The 25,605-nt window shown below is 37.8% G+C and overlaps 1 protein-coding gene across 1 annotated transcript in view; it reads left to right on the top strand.

The window, feature by feature from the left end:
* Window positions 1-25,605, top strand: part of PIKFYVE (phosphoinositide kinase, FYVE-type zinc finger containing) — an 83,071-nt gene that overhangs the window by 35,653 nt on the left and 21,813 nt on the right. Inside the window, exons 13-28 of the mRNA XM_040228658.1 lie at window positions 523-582; window positions 2,185-2,314; window positions 2,895-3,075; window positions 3,726-3,800; window positions 6,471-6,578; window positions 11,385-11,525; window positions 12,219-12,345; window positions 12,576-13,735; window positions 15,573-15,673; window positions 16,824-16,895; window positions 17,790-17,961; window positions 19,917-20,095; window positions 21,873-21,986; window positions 23,929-24,037; window positions 24,141-24,295; window positions 25,156-25,246. Coding sequence (XP_040084592.1) covers window positions 523-582; window positions 2,185-2,314; window positions 2,895-3,075; window positions 3,726-3,800; window positions 6,471-6,578; window positions 11,385-11,525; window positions 12,219-12,345; window positions 12,576-13,735; window positions 15,573-15,673; window positions 16,824-16,895; window positions 17,790-17,961; window positions 19,917-20,095; window positions 21,873-21,986; window positions 23,929-24,037; window positions 24,141-24,295; window positions 25,156-25,246 — 2,975 coding nt within the window. The remainder of the gene's footprint in view (window positions 1-522; window positions 583-2,184; window positions 2,315-2,894; window positions 3,076-3,725; window positions 3,801-6,470; window positions 6,579-11,384; window positions 11,526-12,218; window positions 12,346-12,575; window positions 13,736-15,572; window positions 15,674-16,823; window positions 16,896-17,789; window positions 17,962-19,916; window positions 20,096-21,872; window positions 21,987-23,928; window positions 24,038-24,140; window positions 24,296-25,155; window positions 25,247-25,605) is intronic.

The following is a 25,605-nucleotide window of genomic DNA, read 5'->3' as shown; positions in this document are numbered from 1 at the left end:
TTAAAACTCAAATTAAAAACTAATATAATCATTATGAGTTATATCTTAATTCCCTTCCATTATCATTTTTGTATTAATTTGTTTTATAGCTTATATTTTGAAATTCAAAAAACCCCACCTTATTTTTTTATGCAGTGTGTTCTCTATCTGAACTTATTATTTGTCATATGGCTATGGATGAGATAAAGAGTGTAACTTTTTAGGCTTGTCATGCAAATCTGTGACAGACCTCAGTTTTCATAAAGCAGTTCAGGTTTGATAAGGGAAAGTTAAAAAGATTATCTGTCATTGCTGTCTCATGGCTCTGTTGAGTTATTAAGTCTATCAAGTTTAGTATGAAGTATGCAGAACAAGTTATAAACTGATATTTTAGCCTAAAGTTTCCGTGACTTGGCTGTGATGGGTTTAGTGTGAGTAATACTTTGTGTGTGGGTGTGTTTTCTGTATAATTATGCTAGCCTGTTATAGTCATAGGCCTTTCCTTTTCCTTCCTCCTCTCTCTGTTCTCTCCCTGGCATGCAGAGTATTTGATTTCTGACAATGGAGGACAACAGCTATCAATAAGTGACGCCTTCATCAAAGGTAATTTTATCAAAAGCTATACATGGGATCGTGTCTCTTGTTCATGGAGATACACTGTGGGCCCAGGATACTGATTGGCACTGAGTGAGTACTGACAATGCATTATATTATTTTAGTACCATAGGAACACAGTTTTTCAATATGTGTAGTAGCCTTGAGACTGCTGAAAACCAAAAATATAAACTTGGAGATAGTTTGAGAGGTCTCTGATCTGAAAAATAATTGTTTAAAAGTCTTTACCTAGATTTTGAATTTTATTCATTTAAAGGCTTTTCTGTATCACGGAAATGCTTTTCTGTATCATGAATATAGTATTAAGTATTGATAGACATATCATCAAGTGATTGTCAAGCTCATCAAAAAGCCACAGGCAGATCTTATCTAATTGAGGATGCTGCTTGCTCTCTGGATTTGGACAATAAGTGGACTGAAGGAAATAACTAATTCTGCTTATCATTTCCTTGGGGACGGAAGGAAGTACAGAAGAATACAAACCTTTCCTAACCCCACCCCTACTTAGCTTGCTGTGGAGTGAAGACATACTTATTTGGTCCATAATATGCTACAGCTTAGGCCTCAGATAATGGGAGGGTTTCACATAAAAGAGAGAAGGTAGGGTGAGCTGGTACAAGGGCAGCTGCTGACAGATAGTGTCACAGCTTATTTCTAAATTCACCTTCAAGCATCTGGTTCAACCAGATGTTTATAGACCAAGGGTTTACATAATTGAAATGTGCTGTTCTTGTACCTCACTTGTCATGGACACTGGCTTTACTCTGGAGGCTGCTGGACTGTTGAAGGCTTTTTGTCATTTGTTCAGCTTGCTTTAAGAGGGGAAAGACTAGAGAATTTTTACCTCTTTTCTTTCCATTTATTCAACCACAATTTCAAAAGTTATTTAGTGAGCATCTTTTTTGCAAAGCATTTAGTATTACCTGTTTTTTTTTTTGTTTTGTTTTGATCATTTACAAAATTTTATATAAATTACTATTTACCATGTTTTGATTTCTTCACAGTTAATTTTTTGGTCTGACTTGTAAAAGTTTTGCCAATTAAGAAGAAAGCCTTTTTTGTTCTAGTATTGAAAAGAAACACTGAAAGGATTGTTTGAGTAGACTTTCTAGACTGTCATGTCCTGGTTCAGACGAATCAAAGCTGAGCTTTTCTCAGCACCCACACTATCACAAGTTCTCCTTGCATTCTGATTTCTGTTGAATGCAGTGTTCAGTTTGTGATTTTATAGGGAAAATTAACCACCTCTCTTTCTTAATATCCCCAAATAAATAAAAAGACTGTAAACAAATCTCATTTCATTTGCTTTTCAAAAGCCGTATTTATAGTTACTTTCTTGAGAGCCCTGGTTGCTTATGTAAATTTACTCTTTACACTTCTGTCTCTGATTTTGGCTGTTGAGAATGTTGACTTTCTAACTCAGACTTAATTTTTTTTATCTATGAATTTAAACATGTCCTTGCTTTTTTTACATCAGTAATTTGAATTGGCTAACTTAAAAATTTTAAAATGATAAGTTGGTGATTTCTAAATCTCTGAGTAGATGGTATAAAACTTGACAATGAATATAATTTCTTATTTTACACTTAGAATCCTTATTTAACCGTCGAGTTGAGGAAAAATCCAAAGAACTGCCTTTCACACCTTTGGGCTGGCATCATAACAACCTGGAGCTGCTCAGGGAGGAGAATGGAGAGAAACAAGCTATGGAGAGGTTGCTGTAAGGCAGTGAGCTTATTCATTTTAATTCTCCATTTTTCTAATCTTAAGTGACTTGATAGGCATTTGTATAGTTCTTCCTTATAAAGTCAAAACTGCTAACATTACTTAGGAAATAAAGCCTGTTCTGGTAAAACTTCTAATAAAGCAGAGCGTCCTAGTTGTGCTTGTCTATCCCCATTGTTATTTATGTGTTAAAATTTAATTGAATTAAATAGGGTTTTTTTTTAATCAAACCCATAGACTTTTTGTTTTATTTCTTTTTCAATTTTTTAATTGGAGGATAATTGCTTTACAGTGTTGTTAGTTTCTGCTGTACAACATCATGAATCAGCTATAAGTATGCACATGTCTCTTTCCTCTTGAACCTCCCTTAAATGGGTTATCTTAATTGAAGATATTCACAGATTTTCTTTATATGCAAAAGCATTAAGGTGCAGATATGCTGAAAGAATAAAATGACCAAGAAGATCTTACCTGTAAGCCATTAAATCATGTGCTGATTTCTTTGTAGACTGTGTTGCATCTTCAGAGCTGTTTTCTGTGGCAGTATTAACGTCTTTCCTGTAACATTTTTGTAGTTCAGCTAATCATAACCACATGATGGCGCTGCTCCAACAGTTGCTCCATAGTGAGTCATTGTCAACGTCTTGGAGGGACATCATCGTGTCCCTGGTCTGCCAGGTTGTTCAGACAGTCCGACCCGACGTCAAGAACCGGGATGATGACATGGATATCCGCCAGTTTGTCCACATCAAAAAAGTGAGCTCTACCAATGTTTTCCTCATGTTCAGCATTCATGAGATGGGCCCAATAGTAATTTGTCTCTTAATGGTAATATGAAAAGGTCGTTGCCAGGAAGGATGCTCGGTGAGGAGAGGTAAGTTTTTCTGTCCTATTTGGTAGCAGTGCACTTAAAGGTCATGAAAGCCACTCTTAGGAAGTGAGAGATGAGTGGGGGTGGGGGTAAGTTGGGCTTGCAGTGAGTTGGGAACCCAAACTTTCCTACTTCCTCCTCTTGATGTGTCATCTATAAGAAGGCCTCTCTTCACACACGGCTTTTACTGTTCTGAGGAAAAGCAGTGGGTAATTGTTTTATTTAGAGAGTAGTGGAGTTTTGCCTAAGAGCCTATGATGTTTAACTGAATAGTGGTTTTAATTGACATCTGGCATTAATTTGTTTGGTCAAATGGGTATTCTAGAGTACCAGATAGTATATTAGAGAGTTGATGATTGTAGGAAGGTGCCATTAATTATTGGTTGAAAGGAAGAAATGCATCCTAGATCTTTTTGTTCTTATTTGGTTACATAATAGGGAAAACAAAAAGTGGAAATAAATACTTACAGAATTCATTTGACTGCATTCTAAAGATGTATATCGAATTGTATTGTTTTCTTAATTGTTTCATTAGATCCCAGGTGGAAAGAAGTTTGATTCTGTGGTTGTCAATGGATTTGTTTGCACCAAGAATATTGCACATAAAAAGGTAATGTGATTCAGTTCAATATTGAAGTTCAGCAAACTATGACTGTGTGCCAAGCCAACAAGCTGAGGGTGCCCTCATCATGGAGGGAAAGGAGATTGGACAGGGAGGAGTGACTAGCAGTAAAATTTGGGGGTTCAGGGAGAGTCTCCCAGAGCTGATGATGACAGGGACTTGGACAGTGAGAACTCATCAGACAGAAGAAGGCTTCCTAGTCAACAGGCTGAGAGGATGCTGGTGTCATTTCTCTCTTGACCCTGCCACATCTCAGGGATAAAAGATTTTCTAACAGACCAGAATTCTTCCAGAGGCCTACCATTTTAAAACTCTGTTCTTCCTCATAGGGCTGAACACAGAATTATGACTGGAATTCTGTATCTTTCTCTGTACCTTCAGCTGTGAGGCCTCTTTCTAGCACCAGCACAGAGAGAAGGGTAAATAACTCCTTGTACTAAGGAAAGTCTGAGATCCTAAGGTGCCAGACGGTGCCAGGAACTGGCAGGAAATGAGGCTGGAGGAAGCAGATGAGGGCTTTGTCTCTCATTTTATTCTGAAGGCTACTGGTTTGCAAATGTAATATGTATCAGGACCTTATTAAAAATGTAGATTCCTAAGCCCAAACCTTAGAAATTCTCATTTAGTAGTTTTAGGGGAGTGAGAATGGGGGGTGGGTAGAGGAAGGGTGGGACTACTTTTTTAATTAAACGAAATTTTATTTTAATGAAGTATAGTTAATTAATAGTGTTGTGTTTCTGGTATACAGCAAAGTGATTCAGTTATAGGTATATGCATATATATATATATATTCTTTTTCATATTTTCCATTAAGTTTATTACAAGATATTGAATATAGTTCTGTGTGCAATACTGTAGGATCTTGTTGTTTATCTGTTTTATACACAGTGGCTGCCATTTCCAAACTCCTAATTTATCCCTGCCCCCCACACTACACTTTCCCCTTTGGTAACCATAAGTTTGTTTTCTATGCCTGTGAATCTGTTTCCGTTTTAAAGAAGCTAATTTTTATCATATTTTAGATACCACATAGAAGTGATATCATATGATACTTGTCTTTGACTTGGTTAGTATGATAATCTCTAGGTCCGTCCTTATTGCTATAAATGTCATGATTTCATTCTTTTTTATGGTGGAGTAGTATTCGTCTATTTGTGTGTGTGTGTGTGTGTATTTTCATCTTTATCCATTCGTCTGTGGATGGACATTTAGATGGCTTCTGTGTCTTGGCTATTGTAAATAGTGCTTCTGTGAGCATTGGGGTGTGTATATTTTTCCAAATTGGAGTTTCTCTCTGGATGTCTGCTCAGGAGTGCAATTGCAGGATGATATGGTAGCTCTGTTTTTATTTTTTTAAGGAAACTCCGTACTGCTTTCCATAGTGGCTGCACCAATTTGCATTTGGGTGGGACTTTGTAATGGAGTCACTCTGGGTGTTTCCAGTGTTGTTTATTTGTTTACTGGTTCTCACTTTTAGAGAAACTGATGATCTGTAACAGTGTTCTCAGACCTTGCTGTGCTTCAGAATCACTAAGAGAATGTGTTAAAAATAGAGACACCTGGCCTCATCTCTGGTACTGTTGGTTTGGTTACAGTGAGAGCTCAGGCAAATTTCAGGCTTGAGCAACTGAATGCATAAACTACAGTCTGTTTTCACTTTTTTCTAAGCTGAGAATAATAATATATTTTTATAAGGTATTAAACTTCCTGAAAAGTATTAGTGACCATAGATAAATAAAATTATGTTTGAATTTGATATTATTTCATAGCAATGGTCCAAAGTCCATATTTCTACATAGAGTCTTATTAAAACAGCACTGTACCCATCAAAGTAGTACTTTAAATCAGATTAAATGATGTTTGTTGAATTCAGAGGTAGTTATGTTGTGCTCATCTACAGAATTAAAAACTGTTATGTGCGTGTGGTGGTCACATATGCGTGAATGAATGTCTGGCCCCAATGACCATGTTTAGAGACCGTCTTTAATTTGTAGTTACTAAAAAAGCCCTGCTAATAAGTTTGGTCAGATGGAAACTTCTGTTGCAGGATGCAGACTCCTCTGCCTCTGGCTTTAGTTGTGTGGTTAGGGTATATTGTTTGAGTCTCTATTTCTGGATGTGTTTTAAGATTTTCTGTTGTTAACTTCTTGTTTCCCAGTTTAGCTTGCGAATTTACAACTGCTGGAAATTTATTCCATCAAAAATATGTTCAGCAGATGTTTTAATTCCTTTCTCCCTCCTCTACTTTTCTTGAGTCTTAGAAAAGTTAAATTCTGCTTGTAGAATTGCTGATCTCTGGGAGTTTATCAAGTAGCCTATCTTTTAAGTCCCTCTCCCTCCTACCAAGGGTGTGATAACTTTTCTTAAAAACATTAGGGATTTAAAAAAAGATAGTTAAGAGTATAGAAAATTGGGTAAAATAGCATTAGTGAAAAAGAAGCCAGTTTTTAAAGAACTTTGCATGGCTTTAATTATTTGCTTTGGGGAAAAAAAAAAAAAAAGAATAGCACAAAATAAATGAGAGTATTTTAATCTGAATATAATGAGGGAATCTATTTAAGAGGAATTATGACCAGTATGAACTTAGAGTTGTGATTAAAGGAGGTCTATAAATTGCAAACTTTCAAAGTTTTAGCAAACTGTTCATTTATATTTTAGATGAATTCTTCTATTAAAAACCCCAAAATTCTTCTGTTGAAGTGTTCCATTGAATATCTCTACAGAGAAGAAACCAAATTTACTTGCATTGATCCTATTGTGCTTCAGGTAAGAACTCCTTACTGAAACCATAATCTGGAGAAATGTTTGTATACTAAGATACTTGCCAACTCTTATACTTTCTTCCAGCTGGTTAAATTTGATAGGCAAACTTCATTGCTCTTGTTTCATTAAAAAATGTATTATAGAAGACATTCTTATGAATCATACTTTAGAAGCTTACCAAAGCCTTTGTCACTGTTTTTAGTTGCAAAGTGTTAATGGCAACATGTGACTTTTGGGGAATAGTTGAAAAAAAGGTGAAAATCCAAATCCTGTTTTTTCTTCCCACTGGGTCATGAACTTACTTTAAGGATTTGTCTAACGATTTTTAATCAGGTTTCCAGCAGTAACACCTGTTTTTCAATATAGACTGTTCTACTAAAACATGTTTCTAGAACACCAAGTGTCAGTAAAAGGGAGTGATGTCAGATGGAAGTCGTGTCCATTTCTGTGTGGTTTTTCTTAAGTGAGGAGGCCCAGAATAGCTTTAGTAGGATTATAGCCCTCAGCTGGAAGGAACAACAGTCTCGGCTCAGTTCCCACACAGCCCTTTAGCTCCATTTTAAGAGATTAGAAATGAGCTCCTGCTGAAAGAGGAGGGTCTCTCCCCAGGGAGACCCAGCCCCTGGTCCTGGATGGCTTTTGGGCACTCATTGCTTGGAGCTTCATTTCCACTTGTACTGTTGCAGTTGATTTTGTACATTTAAAATTTCCCTTGAGGCCACCTCCAGCTAGGCTGAGCTGCTTGGCTGGGTTGTCCAAGTCCTCTGTCAAGGTACCACTTATTATTCTTATTAGTGCTCTTGATATGAAGTTGTATAGGTTGTCTTCCCCAACTTCTTTTCTCCCATAAATGCTATTAATTAATTTGCAGTTGTTCAGAATGGGAGGTTTTCAGAAATGTGTTTTTCCTATTATAGCAGAAACACTTAATATTCGGTTCCAGAAACATTTAGGGGAAAAGCATTACTTGGAAATTCATGAGCTCACTTTTGCACGTGATAGGAGTAGTCACTTTAAAAAAAAATTAATTTATCTGGCTGGGTCTTGGTTGCTGCATGGACTTTTCTGTAGTTGTGAGTGGGGGCGACTCTCTAGGTATGGTGCACAGGCTTCTCATTGTGGCAGCTTCTCTTGTTGTGGAGCACGGACTCTAGGTTGCGTAGCTTTAGTAATTGCAGCTCTTGGGCTCTATAGCACAGCCTCAGTAGTTGTGGCGCACAGGCTTAGTTGCTCCAAGGCATGTGGGATCTTCCCAGACCCGGGATTGAACTCATGTCTCTTGCATTGGCAGGCGGATTCTTTACACTGAGCCACCAGGGAAACTTTTGTTCTCAATTCACAGACACAGAAAAAACTTAATTGTGGTGAAAGGCACCATGCTCTGTTGCTTAGTGAACTCTGTTAACTGGGACTGTTTCCTTTTTGGAATTCAGCTAGGTATCAGTAAAAATGAGGGGTTTCAACCAGATTTATGCCATTCCTTCTAGCTCTGATTTACTGTGACTTTTCAGTGAGAACTGAAATAAGGAATCAGAAGAAACACAGTTATGGTTTGTGGAAAACTGAGCTACTTTGATGCTGGGAATTTTCGTGATCTCACTGGTATCAGTGGAAGACTTACAGACTTAGATCACAACCACATGGTTTGCAAGATGCATCCTGATTGCAAAGATGTAAAATATGTAAAATTGTTGTAAAATTGTATTTAGTTACCAAAAAGTTGTCCTTATATTTATCCACTGTAACTCCCCTTTTATGACCAGGTTAATAGACTGAAGTCTTCATGTTGGACACATATGCTCTGGGCAAATGTATATTAATAAACATGATTTAATTAATATAACTTGTTAATTATAACTTGTATAATTATATTAAGATGATGCTGTTAAAGTGCTGCACTCAATATGCTGACAAATTTGGATAACTCAGCAGTGGCCACAGGACTGGAGAAGGTCAGTTTCATTCCAATCCCAAAGAAGGGCAATGCCAAAGAACGTTCAAATTACCGCACAGTTGGATGTCTGAGTAAATTCATAATCTGAAAAGAAGCTTTAAGATAGGAGAAGATGTTTAATGCCAGGCTGGATGAAGCACAAGCTGGAATCAAGATTGCAGGGAGAAATATCAATAACTTCAGATATGCACATGGCACCACTCTTAGGGGAGAAAGCAAAGAGGATACTAAAGAGCTTCCTGATGAAAGTGAAAGAGGAGAGTGAAAAAGCTGGCTTAAAACTCAACATTCAAATAGCTAAGATCATGGCATCTAGTCCCTTCACTTTATGGCAAATAGATGGGGAAACAATGGAAACAGTGACAAACAGTGACTTTATTTTTGCTCTAGAATTACTGCAGACGGTGACTACAGCCACTTGCTCCTTGAAAATGAAGCTATGACAGATCTAGACAGCATATTAAAAAGCAGAGACATCACTATGCCGACAAAGGTCCATATACTCAAAGCTGTGGTTTTTCCAGGAGTCATGTAGTAATGTAAAAGTTGGACCATAAAGAAGGCTGAGCACTGAAGAACCGATGCTTTTGAACTGTGGTGTTGGAGAAGACTCTTGAGAGTCCCTTGGACAGCAAGGAAATCAAACTAGTCAATCCTCAAGGAAATCAAGCCTGAACATTCATTGGAAGGACTGATGTTTGAAGCTGAAACTACAATACTTTGGTCACCTGATGTGAAGAACCGACTCATTTGAAAATACCCTGATGCTGGGAAAGATTGAAGGTGGGAGGAGAAGGGGATGACAGAGGATGAGATGGTTGGATGGCATCACTGACTCAGTGGATGTGAGTTTGAGCAAACTTTGGGAGATAGTGAAGGACAGGGAAGCCTGGCGCGCTGCAGTTCATGGGGTCTCAAAAAGTTGGACACGATTGAGCAACTGAATAACAGCAACAAAGCATCTTGTTCATCAGTGCTTCAGAACATAGTTTATTATATCTTTAAGTCCTGACCTATTAAGGTTTTTAGTTTGAATTGACAGAAAATATCAGTTGATTTGACACTGCCCCGCCCTTTGCTTGGAGTGGGGGAACTCATCGTGGCATGACCAGTCAAAGAGGAAGCTGCAGGGTAGCTAGTAAAAAAGAAGAATGAGAAAAAAAGGGCAAGGATAAAATTAGGTTGGGCATCATACTGTCTTCACAAGGTCTGCCCCAGAGGTCTGTTGGTCTACCTCTGCTCCATTCTGTCTTCCGGGCCTGCCTCCTGATACTCGTTCCTTGCTGAGCCTGGTCTAAGCCCCAATTTTAGCAAGGCGCTTCATGTACAATCATAATAGTTGACTGGAGCTGGAACTGTGAGGAAATGTATTTGCTATCCCTATACTGGAGGCCAGAAACTTAAACAAAAATGAATTTATTTTAGTTCTTCTTTATTGAAGCTGCACAAATAAAATAGTCTAAAATGTCATTAAATTGCAGTTTAATAAGCAGAGTAGATTAACACATTTCAGGGAAAAAAATTTCATTTTGTTGGGACTTCCCTGGGGGTCCAGTGGTTGAGAATCCACCTGCCAAAGTGGGTCTGGAAGATTACACATGCTGCAGAGCAGCTTGTTGGCCACAGCTACTGAGCCTGCACTCTAGAGCCCATGTGACCCAACTGCCGAAGCCCAGGCGCCTAGAGCCTGTTGCTGTGCAACAAGACAAACCACCGCAATGAGAAGCCCGTGCACTGCAACTAGAGAGTAGCCCCCGCAACTACAGAGAGCCCTTGTGCAGCAACCAAAAATAAGTAATTAAGAAAAAAATTAAAGAAAAAATAAAGAAAATACAAATAAAAATTTAGAAAATAAGAAAAAATTAAATAAAAATTAAGAAAAAAATTTTAAATGGGAAAAAAATTTCTTTTTGTTAATAATGGGATAATTTGAGAATGTCCAGTTTCTATCAGTAAGACAGAGAAAGGTGAAAAGAAATATAACAGGGCAAGTTCATTGCAGGGAATAGGCTCATCCATTGCTGGTGGCTCTGACCGTGAATACAAAATTGACTCAGAAAACACTGGGCATTTGGAGCAGAAGTGACAGGTGTGTCCCCACCTTCCACTGTCTCCTGAGTCTAGAGATTTTATAAAGCAATTAACTAATTACATTTTTTAAACTCGAGTTGTTATTTACAACATTCATTTGCTTTGAGAGTAAGCCTTTGTCATGAAATTGTATTAAACATTGTTTTAATTTGTAACTACCACTGTTCTAAGTAGAATATTATTTGTTGGGAGATAGAAATTAGGAAGTAGCTGAAATAGTGTCTGTTAGTTATTTATTCAAATACCTGAACGAAGAGTTATTCTGGTTAGTTTCAGAATGTAAAAGGGGAAATCCATAATTATATTAAAAATACTTAGTTGCTTTCATTTGGGAAGCTGTGAGAATTTTTTGATTTTTTTAAGCTTCGAGAGCTAGCTAATTGGATTCTTGGCTTTTATTACAAGTTATTAAGAACTCAGAGTCCTTCAAAGAAAAATTAGTGAGTTGGAGAATAAAGTTTCTTCTGAAACTTTTTCTAGCATAGTCAGCAGTTTAGAATGATAAATAATATTCTTGGTTGTATTTGAATTAATTTGCTTACATGGTGGTAAGTGATATTTAGCATATTTTTACCTGAGATTGAGGACCTGAAAAATGAGTTAACACATCAGTACAATGTTTACTTAGTAGGAAACTTCTATTAGTAGCGGTTTGTGGATGAAGAAAACTTAGTTTGATGTTACTAGTCACACTGCCCTAGTATTTTTACATGTCTAGATCTTGATTTGTACCACATACCATGTTTTTTATTTATCTTACTTAGGAAAGGGAATTCCTAAAGAATTACGTTCAGCGTATAGTTGATGTTCGACCCACACTGGTTCTGGTTGAGAAAACGGTATCTCGAATTGCACAGGATATGTTGCTGGAACACGGCATTACTTTGGTCATTAATGTAAAATCAGTGAGTGTTCTTATTTTTCTATTATTTCTAAAAATGACAGCTTGTAAATTTATATGCATTGGGGTAGATATACAGTGTTCTTTAATTGTTTATTTCTTAGCTGTACTGTATATATTGAAAGTACAGGAATGGCAGTGCTTTCCTTATTTAAGACTGGAGGATCTCAGGCTAGAAGAAAGTATAATTAATGTAGCACTCATACATAATGAGTTATGTAACACTCATTATAAGTGTCTACCAAACCATAGGTATAGTTGACATTAGTTATTAAGTAGTCTTTGTAGAGGCGTCATTTTGTTTGGGGAATCATACAAAGCAGAAAATTTTCTCTCCCTTGAAAAATTACCTTCTTTAGTATGGAGGTCAGTTGTGGAAATTCCCCACCCACCACCGCTGTATCAGTATCTTGTGCCAATGAATAATACTTAAATGTCTTTTGATATTATTAATGTGAGTATGGTTTATTTTAGTAAACACATACTGATTGCTAAGTGTAGACTTACCTAGAATCAGTAAAAGTCATATAATTACTAAAATCAAGGAAATTCATCTTGAAAGAAAATAGGGCATTTTCTATTTTCTTTTTTTTTTTGGTGAGGGCATTTTCAAATGTTTCTATTATTTTTCCATATAAAATGTACTAAAATTTTATTCTTCTTTAATTTTGTAATATGATGATGTTCTGTGTTCTAGCAAGTTTTAGAACGAGTTAGCCGGATGACCCAAGGTGATTTGGTGATGTCAATGGACCAGCTGCTTACCAAACCCCACCTGGGCACCTGTCACAAATTTTACATGCAGATGTTTCAGTTGCCTAATGGTGAGTGATCTTTAGTGTAGATTTACCTGAAATGGGGGGACCTGAGGAAATGAATAAACTCATCAGAACGATGATGTTGATATATTAATAGTAGGAAATGGCTATTAGCATACAACTATGGTCTTACTTAAGAGTTTTTATCTGGTAGATGTTAAGATAATGAACTAATTCTGTCTGGACCTCTGGATTGCCACCTAAACCTTCTTAACCTTGTGTTTGTTTATTTGTAGAACAAACCAAAACACTGATGTTTTTTGAAGGCTGTCCACAGCACCTGGGCTGTACAATCAAGCTTAGAGGAGGCTCTGATTATGAGCTGGCTCGAGTTAAGGAGATCTTAATATTTATGATCTGTGTAGCTTATCATTCTCAACTAGAAATCTCCTTCCTTATGGATGAATTTGCCATGCCTCCAACATTAACGCAAAACCCTTCCTTCCATTCTCTGATTGAGGGACAGGAGGATGAAGGGGCTGCACAGGAGCCATTCAGCGGAAGTCCCCTCCCCCGGGAGCCTGACTTCCCCCCAGACTTTCTGCCTTCTGATGATGGCAGTTTGCTAGAATCAAGGATTCTATTTGAGAAGGGTGACCAGGAAAATAAGAGTGTGCCACAGGATGTTGCCTCTTTGAGGCCTCAAGAGCATGCCCCAGCAGCTTGCCCGATGGGTGCCCCCTGCGCTCTCTTTCCATCAGTACCAGAGTCATTGCTGCCGCTCCATGTGGATGACCAACAGGACGCCATAGGCAGGGAGCAGCCAGAGGCTTTGCAGCAAACAGAGGAGCTTCCAGATCCCGCAAGCCAGATGAGAGCCTTTAGAGACCCTCTGCAGGATGACACCGGCCTGTATGTTACCGAAGAAGTTACCTCTTCTGAAGATAAACGGAAGACTGATTCTTTGACCTTTAAGCAAGAGTTGAAAGATGTGATCCTCTGCATCTCGCCAGTCATCACATTCCGGGAGCCCTTCCTTTTAACTGACAAGGGCATGCGATGCTCTACCCGAGATTATTTTGCGGAGCAGGTTTACTGGTCTCCTCTCCTCAATAAGGAGTTCAAGGAAATGGAGAGCAGGCGGAAGAAACAGATGCTTAGGGATCTCTCTGGCCTTCAGGGCATGAATGGAAGTGTTCAGGCCAAGTCCATTCAAGTCCTGCCCTCACATGAGCTCGTGAGCACCAGAATTGCTGAGCACCTGGGGGATAGCCAGAGCTTGGGGAGAATGCTAGCTGATTATCGGGCCAGAGGAGGAAGAATCCAGCAAAAAAATTCAGACCCTTTTGCTTACTCAAAGGAGGCGTCAAGTACCTCAAGTGGTAAATCAGGAAGTAGAACTGAAGGTGATGAAGAAAAAGGGTTGATTACAAGTGATGCAGTGTGGTCGACAAAGGTGAGCAAGACTGCTTTTGTGCTTGTGTACATTTAAGATGGGTGGAAAATCTCTGCTATGGCAAGGTAAAAAAGTCAAATATGACAGCTTGCATGCAGATTTATTAAATATTTCATCTGTGGGTTTTTTTTTTTTTGGTCTCTTTTGTCTTACGTGTTGCTTTAAAATGTATGAAATAGGAGTGTAATGTGATGAAACTAGATTTGAAGGTTTCACGCTAAGCTACAGCAAACTCAGGAGAACTGTGAGGTAGGGGGCAGTGTGGAGCTGCTTAAAATTTCTGACATGATGACTTGGGTGTAATGTGATGTCTTTGATCCTTTTAATGGTAGCCAGCGGGAGAGTAGAGCTGGAAGCTTATTATAGGAAATGGGTGTGTTTTTTTTCCTTAGTATAGGAAATTATAGGTGATCAAACTCATGAACAAATCTATCTTTTGAGGAGAAAATACAGTTGTTTAATAAAACAAATAGATGTTCACTTTCACAAGTCTGCTGCTGCTGCTGCTAAGTTGCTTCAGTCTTGTCCGACTCTGTGCGACCCCATAGACAGCAGCCCATCAGGCTCCTCCGTCCCCAGGATTCTCCAGGCAAGAACACTGGAGTGGGTTGCCATTTCCTTCTCCAATGCATGAAAGAAAGTGAAAAGTGAAAGTGAAGTCGCTCAGTCGTGTCCGACTCTTACGACCCCATGGACTGCAGCCTACCAGGCTTTTCCATCCATGGGATTTTCCAGGCAAGAGTACTGGAGTGGGGTGCCATTGCCTTCTCCCTAGACGAGTCTAGGAAGGATTAAATAATGATAGTATATTGTTTTTAATACCTGAAATTGGAAAAAAGGAATGTGATAAGAACCATGGTTAATGAAGTATGGAAAAATGCTTACAATAAACTTTATATAAATATATGTTTTATACATTTATGTAAACTTATTAAAAGTGATTTGGGGGCTTTTAAATTTACATGAGCACATATATATTTTTGATTCATGATTTCTATCTTTTGTAACTCATTCCTTGTACATTACAAAGCACAGATAAGTAAGCATTTTGTGTAAGGATGCTTATATTTTATTGTAATGTACGCACAAGGATATTTACTGAAATGGTTATTTCTGACTGTTTGCTGTTAAAAGGATGAATTGGATCTCATTGAATGACCCAGAGAGAACCCATGACATATTTTCCTGTGTTAAAAAGCACATTGTGTTTTAATATATGTAGCATCATCCCATTTTTATTAAAAAACAGAATCACCTGTGTATACTTCTGTGGGTGTTTCCATGTGTATATGTGTATCAGCTAGTGCAAATACATGATTTTTAACTACACAGTCAAATTTTTATCAGTTTGGGAGGTGGGGCAGCTTCAGAGGAGGAGAGGCTTTATGTACTTTGAGGACTTGTGCATCTTCCTCTGAGCTGTTTAAATTTTTACAGAGACAGATGTTACCTTTGTAATGATCAAAAGCATGTATAAAATACAAATAAATACCTTAGAATTTAGATTTCTGGGTGTCTCAGGTTGAGATTATATCCAGCTATCAATTCAGACTGTTTCATATTTAAATAACTACCCCCAAAATAATTTAATGTAGTTTTGTAAAAATAAAGAGTAAGAAAACAAGTTTGAGACATGCTTGCATTTTTAAACCTTTTGGATTGTTCTAACTTAAAAATTAACTGCTCTTCTTCCTTATATTTAGTTTCCTGTAGTTTTCAGTCTTCACTGGAACCCCTGTAGTGCTGATAGAGGCCTTACAAACTGAGTGGAGTGTGTTGGATGTTGGAGGTGGGCGTTGGAGTTGGAATGCTCACCCAGATGTTCCTTCCCTTCCAGGTGGATTGTCTGAACCCTGTCAACCACCAGAGGCTGTGTGTGCTCTTCAGCAGCTCTTCTGCCCAGTCCAGCAATGCTCCCAGTGCCTGTGTCAGTCCTTGGTAGGACTCCTTCCCTCCCTTGCATGTTGTACTTAAGAACAGAATTCCAGCAGCTGTGAAAAAAATTCAGCCATTAGGCTGTGTAGGTACACGGCAAGCTGCTGGTCATATGTGAATTGATGGAACTTCTGAACTTGTAAATTATGAAATTTGGATTTGTTCATGAGTAGAAGTAAATAAAAGTATGTTAAGAGTGAAGAGGTATACGAGAACAGTTTGTAATTATAAAAAAGTGAAAGTTGATACATAAAAACTGGTTTTAAGCACTTTGATAACATGCACAAATCAGGCAGGTTTTCTTTGGGCATTGTTTTTATAAAAGTCAGTTTTTTGTCTTTAAGTTTTATTCTAAAACTTAATTCCAAGTAGATTGATAGAAACACATTTTATAATGTTATAATTTGTTTCCAATGATAGTCACAAAGCCTAGTTATTATACAGTTTACCTCTGATCTTAAGTACTATAGAACATAACTGCTTGTTTTTGGAGTACTTGCCGCAACAAAATGTCTTCCATATTTTAATTTTGGACACCAGAAACACTCATTTCTACCAGTGAGATCAGGGAGTCTTCTACATTGTTGTTGCTCTAGCAGGCTGACTTGGGTCTGGTTGAGCCCATGGGAATTTAGGTCTAGGTTTGAATAAGATGTCAGTTTCAAAAGGGTATGTGTAGCTGAACTCTCTTATTTAGGTATAAAATTGGATATAAATTTAGGAACTGGCTCTCCTGGAAGAATATAAGCTGCTGCTCTTCGTGCTTAGTAATGGTGTAGACTGGAGAGCAGAGACAGGAGTCCCATTTTGTTGGTGGAGTTTAAAGCTTTGTAAAGGAAACTTGTACTTCTTCCTAATGCAGATCAGACTTACCCATTTAATGTTATTGTTTATGTATTCTGATTAAATAGTTTCATAAGATACTAATGGACTGGGAATGGATACGATGCTGTAATATGGTAGTCCAAACCTATTATATCAGATAAGGTAAAACCTGTTCTGTAACAACAAAAGAATATTACCTGTTTTGTTGGTGATAATAATACTGTATTATAAGTACATCTAACAGATATCAGTTTGGGGTCTGATGAAAATGTCTTTGCTGGGTTGTAATTCTAATGATATGTTTCTAAGAAATGATCTTTTTTTTTAGGATTGTAACAATGGAATTTTATGGAAAAAATGATCTTACATTAGGAATATTTTTAGAGAGATACTGTTTCCGGTAAGAACCAGTTTTCTCCTTATGTTCTATTTATGCTTTTTTTTGCTGCACAAAATTTCAACCTAAACATAAACATGAGTTGGAGCATTGTTGTTTAACCTTCCTGTTCATGCCTAATGTCAGGGCTTACTGTACAGAGAAGTAATCTGTTTTATATTCAACCCAGGAAGTCTTTTCCAGTTCATTTTTCAGATCTATGCCCATCTAATTGCCCTGCAGTCCTGCAGATTCTTTTTTTTAGGATGTCTGTTTTTACATTGATTCAAATGAGAGACAAGAGAAACTAAGGGCCTCAGTTTAAATCTTAGTGCCTTCGCTTGCCACTTACATGACAGAGAGCAAGTAACTTAATCTTTTTGTGTGCGTGCTCAGTCGTGTCCAGCTCTTTGCAACTCCATGGACTGTAACCCCCCAGACTCCTCTGTCCGTGGAATTTTTCAGGCAAGAATACTGGAGGGGTTTGCTGTTTCCTTCTCTAAGGGATCTTCCCAACCGAGGGATCTAATCCGCATCTCTGTGTCTCCTGCATTGGTAGGCAGTTTCTTTAGCACTAGCGTCACCTGGGTTAATCTTTACCAGCCCCCTTTATAGATACTAACAAACTCCACAAACATCAAGAGTTTTAATAAGTAAAATGAGATGATGTTTTAGAAATGCTTGGCATATGGAAGGTGCTTAACAAGTGTAACGTATCACTGTGATGTGGTTGAAGGCGGGGTGTTCAGCTCTGCAGGCTCGTAGCAGGACAAGTGGTACCCTGATCAGATCATCTACCATCCTCCTTACTCTGGAGAGGATGCTGCACTTTATCGTATGCAGTCCTGATTAGCCAGCATTCACTATACATGGCTCCTCGGTTTCATGGTTAATGTGAGGACTTTCTTTTTGTCAAAGGCCTTCCTATCAGTGCCCTAGCATGTTCTGTGATACCCCCATGGTGCACCACATTCGACGCTTTGTCCATGGCCAAGGCTGTGTGCAGATAATCCTAAAGGAGCTGGATTCTCCAGTACCTGGATATCAGCATACAATTCTCACCTACTCCTGGTGCAGAATCTGCAAGCAGGTAAGAGTACTCTGTTGCTGTACTATTTCATGTAGTAATGTAGTATCATTTCTTTCTATAGTTCTTTCTTTGTGGGGGAGGGTGGCCTCTGTTATTTTGGATTTGATATTTGTCTTTGGGCCCTTATTTATTTTACCTGCTGTATGTTCCCTTTAATGTTTATTTCCTGAAGGTTCCATTTTAGAATTTATCAGTTATTATATAAAATATAGGTACCATGTCCAGTAAAATATATTGAGACTTTACCTTGACAGTTCTCGATTATGTTTGTTTATTCATCAGTAAACACTTATTTAGCACCATGTAGGTACCAGGTACTGTGCTAGGCCTTAGGAATGAAGAAAGAACAAGGTGTTGGCTCCTGTCCTCTTGGGGAGGAAACAGTTTTATAACACAATAATTACAGTATGCTAGAATGCTTGTGTAAGTTAATCTAGGTCAACATTTCTGTCTTAAGAGACGCAGATGAGGACATGTTTAATTGATCTCTACTGTTCTCATATTTATTCTTGGGGACAAAACTGTATATTTTATTTCCTCTCTGTGCTTTTCTATCTCTGGAGGAAATATTTGGTGCTAGTATTTGCTTTTAATACTTACTTTTTATTCAAATTGTTTGCAATGTGTATGTGCCAGATTTAACTTCATTGTTATATTAATTGGCTTATTTTGGAGTGTGTTTGGAATTACATACTGGAATTACAGACCAAATAATAGTGCAACCTATTTCAGTATTAGTGGTTGAGGAGGGCAAAGTCAAAGATAGATAGTCTTTAGGAGAAACATACATCCGTGAAATCATGTCTTGCAATAATTGGTTTTTATATGCTTGTTCTTCTAGGCCTTTAGTCATTGTTAGGCAGCTGGCAATATTTTGTTGTAGAACGTGTGAACTTTTGTAGATTGTCTAGTGAATTAAGTAACCTAAATTTGATCTTTATATCTTGTATGTTTGGTATATACACATGATTGCAAAACAAAACTTCAGCCTTTGGGGTTATGCTAGAAAGAAAATGGTAAACAGTTTTTGTTACACAGAAGTGAAAAATTTTATGTGTCAAAAAAAGTTACAACATATATGACCCAATATTAATATATTTACTATTAAACTTCTATAAGCTATAATAGAAATAATGGGAAAAGGGCATGAGAAGGCAATTTAATTCAAATGGCCAGTAGACATGTGCAAATACATGTTATTCATTAGTAATAATAAAAGATAAAATAAGTATGTTTTTATTTATTTTTTAAAGAAGGCACATTTTAAAGATATTAATTCCTGAGATCAGTAAGAAAGGAGGGAAATGGGTACTCTCAGATACTGGTGGCAGTTGTGTCTCCAAATAGGTGTACTGGTTTATGCAGTATGGCAGAAAGTATCAAAGACCAGATAAATGTTCATGCCCTTTTTTGACCTACCAATTTCCACTTTTATTAATTTATTGCAAGGAAATCGTTATGGATACTTATAAGTGTGTTTTATATACCCACATTGAAAAGTTCATCAAAATAATGAAAAGCTTGAAATGTTTTAAATGCCCACCAATAGGGATTGGTTAAACATGTCCATATAATAGGATATTCTGCAGCCATTAAAAATCAAGCTGCATAAGAATATTCAATGTGGGAAAATATGGTATATTACTAATAATCAAGGTTATGAAGCTATAAGAAAGAGTTTTTATTTATAAACATCCTGGCTAAGGATATATGTTTTCATGTATGGAAAGAAAGCAAACGTATTAGCATATTGATGGTGGTGGTAGGATTACTGATGAGACAGTTTCCGTAGCCATCCCTCACCCCACCTACCTCTACATATTTTTTTGTTTTTCTAGTTTTCTGCAATCAGAATATACTAGGCTTGTACTAAAGAAGAAAATATGTTTTTTTTTTTTAAAAAAAGAGGTTCTCAGGATGTGATTAGATAACCAACAATTTATGCTGAATTTCAGGTAACACCAGTTGTTGCTCTTTCCAATGAGTCTTGGTCCATGTCATTTGCAAAATACCTGGAACTTAGGTTTTACGGGCACCAGTACACCCGCAGAGCCAATGCTGAGCCATGTGGTCACTCTATCCACCATGATTATCACCAGTATTTCTCCTATAACCAGATGGTGGCATCTTTCAGGTAAGAAGTCTGAGCAACCTTGTCATAGACACATACTCCCTGGAAGGCTCTGAAGCATTTCCACTGTTAATAGATTGAACTCAACTTTTGGTGTGTGTTGTTCTCCACCCATCAGCCTTGCAAATACAGGGCCATACTCTGTGAAGAGCTTTCAGTGCTATTATTTATTTAATCCTTTAAGAAATCTGTTACTATTACCCTCACTTAGAGACCTTATAGCTATAAATAGAGCTAGCAAGTGATGGAGTCATGATATAAACTGGTAGTTTTGCTATTGTAGGTGTGACTCTTAACCATTACTTTTGCATCTGAGAGCCTGTCAGAATTTTTGCTAAGACATTACTTAGCGTAAGGATAATTGGATAGAACTGGATAGAGCTGAAATCACTAGTTCAAAGAATGGTTTTAAATGAGTGAGAAAGCCTTCAGAATATATCCAGAATCTAGGGACTTCCCTGGTGGTCCAGAGGTTAAGAATCTGCCTGCCAACACAGGGGACATGAGTTTGATCTCTGGTCCAGGAAGATCTCATGCTGTGGTGCAAGTAAGCCCGTGCTGTGCTCAGCAGCAAGGAAGATACTGCAGTGAGAAGCCCACTCACAGCAGCAAAGACCCAGCATAACCATATATATCCAGAATCTGAACATATCTCACCACCTCCAGCACTCCCCTTCTGAACTGAATCTCTGTTGTCCTTCCCTAGATTATTGCAGTAACCTCAACCAGCTTCCCTTTAGCCTCGCCCTGCAGCGCAGCAGTCCGAGTGGTACTATTGTATGAAAATCAGCTTAGGGCACTCGTGCTCTGGAGCCTCCAGCAGTGTCTGTTTCACCCTGAGTGAAAGCCAGAGTCCATTTATGGGCCTCTAAACCCCTCATACTCAGGCTTCTCACCCCTACTCCTCTCCCCTTGCTCCCCGTGTTTCAGCCTCGCTGACTTCAGGCTGGGCCTCAGTTATGCCAGGTAACCTCCTTCCTGGGAGCCTCTCATTGTTCTTCCATCTCTGTGCTGCCTGCTTCTAGACATTTGCTTATTTTTCCTTACTTTTTTCAGATCTTTGTTCAGATTTCACCTGCCCTGACTCCCTCTCACCCCTAGCAGTCCTTGCTGCTTTTTCGCTCTTTATTTTGCCCTGTAGCACCTACTCTCTGGCATAAGGTATGTTTTAAGTATTTGTTTTTGTTTATTGCCCAAATCTTGTTCCTGAATCATGAGAGCAGGAATTTTGGCCCTTGCTGTGCACCTAAAACAGCATCTGACACATAATAGGTCCTCAGAAAATATTTTTAATTGAACCTATTTCCCTTTTTAAGCAAGAGCTATCAACCGTGAACCTAGGGCCTAGGTCGGATATAGCGTTTACTAGACAACATGAAGTTCTGGTGGAAAGGAAACTCATGAAGAATCCTTGGGAGCTGAGAAGGTAGTGAATACCTATGTCCAAGCTAATTGTAGGAAGGAGTTCCTCTCCCTTCATGGAGGTTTCTATCCCAGTCAGTTGTTTTTAAAGCACACGAGGGTGGCCTCAGGGGATAATTGATGATAGCACAATGCAGGGGGAAAACAACACAGAACAAAATCTTTTTAATACTGGGAAGGATATTGGTAATGATTGAAAGTGGTCTCCAGTATTTTTGGTTGTTTGAAAATGCCATTTTATAGAAACTTTATGATCACTTATGCCAATAGGACTTAGTTGGCTGTCATGATACACTTCTACTCAAAATACTAAAATATTTTTCACTTTTCTACTATTACTTGTATTTTCTCCTCTCAGTTATTCTCCTATTCGGCTTCTTGAAGTGTGTGTTCCACTTCCCAAAATATTCATTAAACGTCAAGTCCCTTTAAAAGTGTCCCTTCTTCAGGATCTGAAGGACTTCTTTCAAAAGTAAGTTTCATTTTCTTTGATCACCTGTTTTTGTTTAGTACTGCCTGAAATCTAAACTACTTTAAATATCTTGTTTGTTCATTCAGCTTTCTTCGAAAACAGAAATAACCTATTTTCCTAATTGTATTTTTTATATGTCTGATGTAAAAATGGGAAAATGTAGACAGTACACCAAAGTATTAAAAAAGAATTCAGACCCTCCCAAGCATAACAACTGTTAAATTTTGATGTACATCCTTTCAGGTCTTTTTGTTCTGCAAAATTATATGTGATTCTTAATTAGATAAGATATTAGTAAAGTTCTGTATATATATTTTTCAAGACAGTATGGTATTGGCACAAAGACAGAAATATAGATCAATGGAACAAAATAGAAAGCCCAGAGATAAATCCACACACATATGGGCACCTTATCTTTGACAAAGGAGGCAAGAATATACAATGGAGTAAAGACAATCTCTTTAACAAGTGGTGTTGGGAAAACTGGTCAACCACTTGTAAAAGAATGAAACTAGATAACTTTCTAACACCGCACACAAAGATAAACTCAAAATGGATTAAAGATCTAAATGTAAGACCAGAAACTATAAAACTCCTAGAGGAGAACATAGGCAAAACACTCTCTGACATAAACCACAGCAGGATCCTCTATGATCCACCTCCCAGAATTCTGGAAATAAAAGCAAAAATAAACCAATGGGACCTAATTAAAATTAAAAGCTTCTGCACAACAAAGGAAAATAAAAGCAAAGTGAAAAGACAGCCTTCTGAATGGGAGAAAATAATAGCAAATGAAGCAACTGACAAACAACTAATCTCAAAAATATACAAGCAACTCCTGCAGCTCAATTCCAGAAAAATAAACGACCCAATCAAAAAATGGGCCAAAGAACTAAATAGACATTTCTCCAAAGAAGACATACGGATGGCCAACAAACACATGAAAAGATGCTCAACATCACTCATTATTAGAGAAATGCAAATCAAAACCACAATGAGGTACCACTTCACACCAGTCAGAATGTCTGCGATCCAAAAATCTGCAAGCAATAAATGCTGGAGAGGGTGTGGAGAGAAGGGAACCCTCCTACACTGTTCGTGGGAATGCAAACTAGTACAGCCACTATGGAGAACAGTGTGGAGATTCCTTAAAAAATTGCAAATAGAACTGCCTTATGACCCAGCAGTCCCACTGCTGGGCGTACACACTGAGGAAACCAGAATAGAAAGAGACACATGTACCCCAATGTTCATCGCAGCACTGTTTATAATAGCCAGGACATGGAAACAACCTAGATGTCCATCAGCAGATGAATGGATAAGAAAGCTGTGGTACATATACACAATGGAGTATTACTCAGCCATTAAAAAGAATACATTTGAATCAGTTCTGATGAGATGGATGAAACTGGAGCCTATTATACAGAGTGAAGTAAGCCAGAAAGAAAAACACCAATACAGTATACTAACACATATATATGGAATTTAGAAAGATGGCAATGATGACCCTGTATGCAGGACAGCAAAAAAGACACAGATGTGTATAGCGGACTTTTGGACTCAGAGGGAGAGGGAGAGGGTGAGATGATTTGGGAGCATAGCATTGAAACATGTATAATATCATGTAAGAATCGAATTGCCAGTCTATGTCCGATGCAGGATATGGCATGCTTGGGGCTGGTACACGGGGATGACCCAGAGAGATGTTGTGGGGAGGGGGGTGGGAGGGGGGGTTCATGTTTGGGAACACATGTACACCTGTGGTGGATTCATGTCAATGTATGGCAAAATCAATACAGAATTGTTAAAAAAAAAAATTATTTATTTTAATTGGAGGCTAATTACTTCACAATATTATAGTGGTTTTGCCCATCTTTTTTCTACTTGTGTGAGATTAGACAGTTTGATTCTAACTTTTCTAAAGTGTTTAATGTTTGTTAAGAGTTTCACAGGTATATCTTGCTGTCGATGAAAGACTCGCGTCTTTGAAAACTGATACATTTAGCAAATCAAGAGAGGAAAAAATGGAAGATATCTTTGCACAAAAGGAGGTAATTCATTTTTCTGACAGAAACCCAGCAGTTAGTTGTGAACTTGTTAGAAGTTCCTTTTGGGATGCATCTCAGATTGCTGGAGTGCCTTTTGTTCCCCTAGATGGAAGAAAGCGAGTTCAAGAGCTGGACTGAGAAGATGCAGGCACGGCTCCTGTCTTCCTCCATGGAGACCCCCCAGCAACTGCAGTCAGTCTTCGAGTCACTCATTGCCAAGAAACAAAGCCTCTGTGAGGTGCTGCAAGCTTGGAATAACAGGTGTGACTCTGCAGTCAGGTGTTTCTTTCATATTATTGCAAAATGTGCTCTGCCGTGATGTTTTTGATTTAAATATCCTTGTTAGTTGTGGATGTTGCCTTTTATTCTCAAGTTGTAGGAGGTTTTATTTTTATCGCTCCTACCACCCTCCACTTCTTTCATCCTTTAAAGTGCAGTTTGCAAAGATACAAAAAAAAGATGAGAATAGCCTTTGTTGCTGTTTCTAATATAGTATGTGTGCTAACTGAATCTAATTTGTCTGTACTAGTAAACCATGGAGTAATTACTTGGTGTTAGGCCATGAGTTTCAGCTGATTGTTTTGTGTATTTTATACCTGTATTTAAATATTTATTTGGGGAAATGTTTCCTTTTAATGCATATTGAAAAGTTCACTTGGATTAGTATAGCATTTATTTATTGAGCACTTGGATGATGCTAGGCACTAAGTAAGGCACCAGATGGACATGCACTCTTTTATTTGATTTTGAGTCCCACACATGTATATACTGCTTTCATTTTACAGAGGAAACTGTGGCTCTATGAGACTATGGGATTTGCCCAAGTTATATAGCTGTTGATTTTCAGAGCTAGGCTTTGGGCCTTGGTCTGTTGGTGTCTCATTATAACTTGCTCTTCTTTTCTAACCATGATCATATCAATAACAACTGATTAGTTGATTAGAAATAAAACAAAACTTACTCTTAGTTATGTACAGCTGTAAAATCTATTGCATTTGAAATAGGAAAATTAATTTTTGTGGTTTCAAAGCTATAAGGAGAATATGTGTATGCATTATTCAGGACATTAGAAAGAAAACCATGTTCTTCTTTTCACTTTTCCTCTTTTTCTTTAATTGTAGGCTGCAAGACCTTTTCCAACAAGAAAAGGGTAGGAAGCGGCCTTCAGTTCCTCCAAGTCCTGGAAGACTGAGACAAGGTGAAGAAAGCAAGGTAATGTTTTGTCTTGGGGCCTTCATTGTGATAAATAGAATTAATTTCTCTTATAACACTTAGAAGTGGTAGTTTAATGCATACTTTATTGATAATATTAGCATTTTTAATTTTGAAGCAGTCAGGTTTCTTGGTGTGACCTGGATTAATTTTTTTTATCTTTGCCTGAAATAAAATACATTATAATTCATTTATTTGAAATACTTATCAAAAGCTGCTGTCTACTGGCATCATTGAAGGTAGCATCACAGAGGCAATAGGTGCTGTAAAGGAGAAGGTATAGATGTACTTGGTGTATAACAGAGTCCTATTTTACTATGAACTTTGGGTGTTCTTTGTGCTTAAGTGAGAAGTTTTTC

The sequence above is a fragment of the Oryx dammah genome, unplaced genomic scaffold, assembly GCF_014754425.2.
Source record: "Oryx dammah isolate SB20612 unplaced genomic scaffold, SCBI_Odam_1.1 HiC_scaffold_27, whole genome shotgun sequence".
Classification (NCBI taxonomy): domain Eukaryota; kingdom Metazoa; phylum Chordata; class Mammalia; order Artiodactyla; family Bovidae; genus Oryx; species Oryx dammah.
This window is presented reverse-complemented; position numbering and strand designations above follow the sequence as displayed.